This window comes from Pieris brassicae, chromosome 7 (assembly GCF_905147105.1).
Source record: "Pieris brassicae chromosome 7, ilPieBrab1.1, whole genome shotgun sequence".
Classification (NCBI taxonomy): domain Eukaryota; kingdom Metazoa; phylum Arthropoda; class Insecta; order Lepidoptera; family Pieridae; genus Pieris; species Pieris brassicae.
This window is the reverse complement of record NC_059671.1, coordinates 2,932,465-2,940,082: the sequence shown is the minus strand read 5'-3', so window position 1 is coordinate 2,940,082 and position 7,618 is coordinate 2,932,465. Positions and strand designations below refer to the sequence as shown.

The following is a 7,618-nucleotide window of genomic DNA, read 5'->3' as shown; positions in this document are numbered from 1 at the left end:
TGAATACAGTTGTGAATTTCCAACATGCCTTTAGGCACATCAATAAAAGAACTACTTTTATAGAACTACTAAGAAGCGTCTATAATGGTCCTATAGTATATAGTAATAGTTTTGTAGTAAGTTAGAGAATAACCTCCACAAGTTAAAAAATAAACCAAATTTAACTAGACACCATTGTTGCCATAATTGCGGCCAAATAGTTATCTATTGTCGAATGGACCTTATCCATAAACCCATGTCATTATATAAAATATGTGACAAAAATCCTTTACCAAAGGTTTATGAAAAAGACGAGATTTTGACATTGATTACAGAATGTACTGAGTTTTAAAACATACTAGAATATCCATGGTAGGTAAGATTTATTTCCTTTAAACGACAACAATAGCTAAACTAAGCAATTTTTAATGAAAACATTCTGATAAAATTAGGTTAAAATAAATCAATTAACATAAAAACCGTCTCGGAACTTATTTGTTGACATAAAAATACGATATAATGTTGCAATTTTCTAATCATTTCATAATTAACAGGGACATATACATATGTAAAAGCTCAATTCATTCTGTAACAGCCGCACTACGGCTTTTTTCTGCGATATTATGTTATACTAACTTCAATATAAGTATTAGTCTAGCATTTAGTTTAAATCGCGGAAAAAACTCGAGTTAACGCCGTAACTTAAATCAGAACGCGGTTAATACCCGCAAATTAACGTACGTACTCGTACGTTATGTGGGCCCGTTGGCGAATAGTTTGTCAAGCCCCGCCCCTTCGGCTGATTCGACGGCGCTACGCGGTTTCTCTTTAGGTACATTCATCGCTGGTAGATTAAGTATGAACACTTCCTTCTTGAATAATTGGCCTACATTTCTTCCGATCAGCTAGAAAAAGAAAAAGCGGGTGACATTGATATAGTGGCAATGAAAGCCAGTAACTATTTAATGGAGGCCGCCCATTCTTTCCGTATCTACCTCAAGAATCACAGCGCAGTCCGAAAGCCTAAAAAAGGCGAAGCGCCCAAACCGGAGCGGAAGCCGAATAAGGCGGTGATATGGGTCGCTAAGGAGTACCCGAAGTGGCAACATATCATTTTGAGTACTCTCAAGGAGTTAAATGGGGTAACTATACTGTTATAACGTAATTAGTTTCGCTTGATTTATTTATTGTGTCCTCAAACATTGTGCAAAGCAATTTAAGATTATCCCTTTGTCTATGTGCGCATTTAACACTCGCTCGTACGGTGAACGTACATTGTGAAAACCGGCCGAAGTCTGATCGACTACTCTGATCGTCTATTAGAAAAAATATAGGGTCACGAAAGAGATAGAAATCTGTGGCTAAGACCTCAAAGTTTATACTGCCATTGGCATTGTCAAACATTGTAAAGAATTAACAAAAATGAGATTAAAAAAAAACATGTCAAACTTTATATACACTCAAAAATTAGTTGGGAATTAATTTATTCAAATTACAATTAAAAGGAAATATAAAAATATATCCAGTTAAAGTGAGTTGACGAAAGCTTGACGGGAACTTATAAAACACATTAACGTCTTCGTCTAAGTTTTTTAATGGCAATAATAACGAAAAGTTATATTTGTGAAAATTATTTAAATAGTAACTTATTAGTTCTAACCTCGTAACGCTTATTGGTATAAAAAATTATATAAAAACTGTTTATTTTATACCATATTTATATGTATATATTCAACATCAAATCATTATGATTGCAGCCTTCAGGTCTCCCCGATAACAAAGTATTATCAACAAAACTTTCTGCTATAAACGATCTTAAAAAATATATGAAAAGAGTGATGCCATTCGTTCAAGCCACAAGAGATAATCTACAAAGGATTGGTCCCGAAGCACTCTCTGTTGCCTTGCCCTTTGATGAGGCCCAACTGCTTGAAGATAACAAACAATATCTGCTGAATACTTTGGATGTAAGTATTTGTAGGCTTAATATTTACTGCTTCGTATAAATTATTTATATTATCAGTAGAAAATATAATATGTTTATATGAAAAGATGTCGAGATGGGCTAGCTTAAATAATCTACAATGAAATTGTATTTATATTATTTAAGCATGTAAATTAATAAAACTAACGATGCGATATTAATGTTCATATTACTTCGAGTATTTATTATGAAGTTAATTTTTTATAGCTTAGTCTGTTTCGAAGGACCAAAATAATTCTTTGACAATTTAAATAATCATTTAACGCATTAGTAACATTTTTAAAGTTTTGAATATTTCTTAATGCATACAGTTATACACCGGACTTCAGCGATAGGCTGCTATGTCGGGGTTCCATTTTGAATTTTTAGTATGTTTGTAATCGGGACCTAAAGAAAACAAGAATTAAGAAGAAAAATGTTTTTATTTTATTTGAACCACATAATTAGGACAAACATGATATAAATTGACATACATACGTTAAAATATAAAAACAATTTACATTACTATGAATAAAATAACATAAACCGAAGTTATTTTATCGTAGGCGTCGTCGAATGCCGCCTGAAGACCTATTTTCTTTGCTTTTGTAACAGTTAAGACTGTTGTTGATTCCGGTAGGTCTTTGCCAAATCACAGCATTTTTATTTTCGATTAAAAGTCTTTGATAATATTTAGTTCAAACTCGTGTTCTCTTGTTAGGTGAAAATTACAAATTTCTAGTAATTATAACATAATTGACGATAAATCAATAATATTCACTGCGTACGTAAAACAATTCTACCCAAAACACGTTTGAACTTGTCGTTAACCAAAACGGACAGTAGAATGGGTAAACGAAAAACCTGTACTTTATTGTATACAGATCGTCTAAAAAAAACAATTTGTTACAAGACTTTACGTTTTACGTCATCGGAGATTTGTTTAAATAATTGGATTATTGTATAATTTTCTGAATCAACAGCTTGACGCAATCGAAGTCAAACATACAGACAGTCCTGATACTCCAGAAAAAACGATAGAAGACTGTGCGCCTGGTAGTCCACATGTCAACTTTATTGCGGAACCTGGACTTACAGTGACCTTCACCAACCCCACACCGATGAGTGGATTGTTCACCATTTCTGTGACCCTGGTAGATGGGGATACGGTTGAGAAGATTAAAGCCAAGATCGCTAAAGAGATTAAGGCTATTAAAGGTAAGTAAAAAAAAAATGGTGAAAATAAATCCATGGTTATAGTCACCAGTAATACTCATTTTCAGTGGGTCCAGTGTTTTAACTATTCTAGGAAATATTCTCTAAGGAGTCACTTGGATTGACAGAGTGTTTGTGGCTTAAAGGCAAATGGGACAATTTCTGTGTTTGTTTGTATTATAATAATATAATATTTTTGTGTAATGAAATAATGCAAGTAAAATTTGATAAAGTTAGTTCTATTGAAATATAAACGCAATTCTTTACACAACTCGACGTTTCTTCACAGCAGTCGTGGTCAGCGACTGCTACATGAACTTGTCAAATAAATTTGATATAAATGTTATATATAGGCCATCTATTGCTGGGAAGTATAAAGCAGTCAGCTGTAATTTTTAATTGTCTTACTATGTATTGTGTGTTAATTATTATGCATACGTTAGTTTACTGTCAAATTATTTGATTACGATAGTAAGAAATAACTATTAGTATGTAAATTCAAAATACAATTTATTTTAAACACACAAATACAGTATTTACAATATTTTTAACATGCATAGTATTAATAATAATAATTCAAAATGAATAAATAGAAAATTAAAACAAATTTGGTCCCTGTGGCAGCATTTCCTCGCTGTAGTGTGTGTGGTATATCTACCAGGCGCAAGCTTAAATCTTTAATTTAGTTAAATAACTATTATATATATATAGTTAAATTGAAAACCCTGAAAATATTTTTTATTAACTTTCAGACATAAATGCTCTAAAGCTGTGGCAATATCTTGATCCGGCGTTAGGTCCTCGCAAGATTCCAGTACAAGGCGATCACGTGACAAAATGCGCGGAACTCATCAATGGCGATGGTATACGCGTACACGTGGAAGCGTCGCGTATAGAACTCGTTCAGAACGGAACGAATATTGACGTCGGCTTACAGTTTGTGTATACTTATGATAAGTGATTGTTTTTAGAAATATATTTATTTATTTTTATAATAAGTGTTTTATTTTGTTAGTCCTTTATTTGTTTAGAGATTTTAATGCTTCGAAAAGTGGTAAGAAACGTAAAAAAAGTTTCTAAAATTCTTTTATTTATAAAAAAAATAATCTTTGTTGTTACGGTTAAGTTTAGAAATTTATTGCTTTGTTTATTTGTTTATTTGCTGTAAGCACTGAATACAGTTGTGAATTTCCAACATGCCTTTAGGCACATCAATGTGTAAGTAAGCATTTTGCGAATGTATATGCATCTGCAAAAGTATTTAATGACGAAATATAGTATTGCCATCAGAAGAGCTATAGATTTACGTTTTGTTTAATACAGAAGTTCAGTAATAAAGAATTCAAATAAACCAAAAAAAATCGCTTTAACTAATTTATGTATGGTAATTGCGCACACTTAAACATACACACACACATATTGCGTTAAACACCGACATATTGAGTATAACACTAGATTGGCATTGTGATGATATTTTTTTACTTTCTATCGAATTAGTTTTACGTTAGTAACTGTAATGGTAGAAAATAAGGTTAAAGTAAAAATCGATTACGAGTGCTTTACAGCAGTCGGACAGACTTGGTCGTGTATCTCATGTTAAATGTTTTATTAAAATTTGATTATATAGTCGCAAGGAGTTATAATGGGTTAAGAAATAAAAGAGTTGCAATTTTATATTATATTTAAATAACATATAAACGTTTATTCACATAAAAATGTTTAACATCGCGAAAACGATATGGCGGCGATCCCCGGCGGTCGCAGGCTATGCGAACGCGAAATACCTAAATAATCCAATATTTACACACTTATATAATACAAACACATATAAAAAAACGATATCCATAGCTGTGATTTAGGGCTGATCCTTGATTTACCACAAACAATTTGATTAACCAAAATACAGTGTAATCTGTATAACTCGCACCTCGTTAAATCGACATCCTCAGTGGGTCGCAAAAAAAATGCCATTCCTTTCCGCTGAACCTTTTAAGTGTGCGGTATCTCGAATTATTTAGACGTTGCTACTCGAACAAAATGTTATTTCCCTCCGAAATATTGATAATACATATTTATACTCTCTAAAAACGGACAAGTCGGAGTTAATAAAATATATTGACGTCTTACTTGGCATTCCCCGAAATAATAACAATTAAAAAGAATGTTCGGGGTTCGGAGTATTGTTATTGTCATTGTACATAGTTTAAATCAAAATAACGGATTTGTTTAGTGTACAGTTTACTTCATTAATATGTAAAAATATATACAACAAAACTTATTTGAATTGTGATTCAAATTCGACTCTACAAATGGAAAAATACACATAGAAATCGCGGCTTCGTATGTCGAAATTTCAGCAGTCAAATCATATGTATCTAAGTTCTTGTTAAGTTAAAAATCTCGTTAGCATTTCCCTTGACATTCGAGTTATAGAGATTCCATTGTATTACTAAATTTATTTAAAATGCAAAATTAATCTACTATTTCGAGGCGACATGAGTGAAAAATTGTAACTGCCTTTGACTTTGAATAAAATTCTTGCTTAATAAGTAAGAAAATATATTTTGGAATGTCGTAAATAAGGATCATAAAGTAGCATTTAGGTCGTAACTCAGTCTTTGTGTTTCTCACGATACCATAAATATGTCTATTGTGAAAAAGGCACTAAATAGAACCAAAAAAAAACATACACAAAACACGTGCTACAACCTAAAAGAAATGGCCACAAAAAATTTCACCAATATTGACTTAGTTACTAGTAAAAACCGAACAAACAAACCCTTCATCCATCCACGCAGGTTTGCGTACTATAAAGACTTTTTATTGCCATAAAACACTTCTTATAACATAAATAATATAAATGCATTTGAATTCTGTGAAAACTCCGCTCTTGGCATTCATGGTCATGCAACATTAAAGCAATAAAGTAAAAAATGATTATGTTATTTAGAAAAGTCCTTCCAGTCACGAGAATCAGGCCTCTTTACTGACATAACTATATCTGATGAGAATCAAGCAATAACTTTTATATACCTGTTTTGTTAAATAATTATTATATATATAAAAAAAATTAATGGAATTCTTAATTTGAATATTTTTTGCGAATTTATTTATCTATGGCGTACAACTTTTAAAATACAGACGTGTTCACACATTTTACATAGAAATCTCATCATGTGTCTAGTAATATAATCAACGGTATTATTTTTATAGGAACGTTCATGTGATATATAAAACTAAAACATACATTCAGTTTAAAAAAAAATTCAATCAAATCACACTTATATACATAAATGAATGAAATCCCAAGAGGGAGGCTTCGCCTTCCAATTTAAAAAAAAATTCAAAAGTACGAATTTATCGTTAAAATTGAAGATCTATGTAAAATCTATGTTCTAAGTAAATAAAACATTTATATGTTTAATTTTAATGCGCTCTGTCGCCGTATAGTTCCTAATACTTTTCCATATTCGCGTTCGCATTTACCTCTAAAATTAAGTAAATCCTCGAATACTCATAATTAATTGGTTAGCTTGCTTTACCTAGACTTTTTAACACCTGAATCTACCAAAGTATTGTTAAGACTGCTGGCACGAGTTCACTTGCTTCTAAATAACACCGAGATATTTGACAAGATTTTAAAAACCATTTCAGCGTAATATTCACTAAAATACAAATTCAATTATTATTATCATAAACGCGTCAAAATGTTTTTTCTGGCCAAGATGGCGTCGCATGACATGAGGAATTATTGAGATTTTTACTCATATAAATACGTATTATGAATCTATAAAAAAAACCAGCAAATAAAACTCCATCATAGTATTAATATTAAACAAGACATTATCAACATGTATACGTCATTGTCGATTCGACTAATCTGTTCTGTGTCGCGTAACTGACATATAAAAATCTATATTTTAACTGTGTTTTTTTAGATAAATTATTATTATACCAGTGATTTTACTGTTTAACGCCTTTTAAAGTCTAGTTTTAGATAGATTACTCTTAACAATACTTTATTTTTCACTGTCATCTGTCAAATAGGCTTTTCGATAGAGTATTGAATTTTATAGAACTACTAAGAAGCGTCTATAATGGTTCTATAGTATATAGTAGTAGTTTTTTAGTAAGTTCAGAGTGCAGGTGTTAATAATTCCATACAATTAGAATATTCGAGAATAAACTCCACAAGTTAAAAAATAAACCAAATTTAACTAGACACCATTGTTGCCATAATTGCGGCCAAATAGTTATCTATTGTCGAATGGACATTATATAAAATATATGACAAAAATCCTTTACCAAAGGTTTATGAATAAGACGAGATTTTGACATTGATTACAGAATGTACTGAGATTTAAAACATACTAGAATATCCATGGTAGGTAAGATTTATTTCCTTTAAACGACAACAATAGCTAAACTAAGGTTAAAATTAGGTTAAAATAAATCAATTAA

General features: G+C 31.1%; 1 protein-coding gene across 1 annotated transcript in view; it reads left to right on the top strand.

The window, feature by feature from the left end:
• The first annotated feature begins 904 nt into the window (after positions 1-904).
• LOC123712174 (leucine--tRNA ligase, cytoplasmic-like) overlaps positions 905-7,618 on the top strand; it is a 33,642-nt gene continuing 26,928 nt past the window's right edge. Inside the window, exons 1-3 of the mRNA XM_045665158.1 lie at positions 905-1,121; positions 1,737-1,946; positions 2,926-3,160. Coding sequence (XP_045521114.1) covers positions 924-1,121; positions 1,737-1,946; positions 2,926-3,160 — 643 coding nt within the window. The 5' untranslated portion in view covers positions 905-923. The remainder of the gene's footprint in view (positions 1,122-1,736; positions 1,947-2,925; positions 3,161-7,618) is intronic.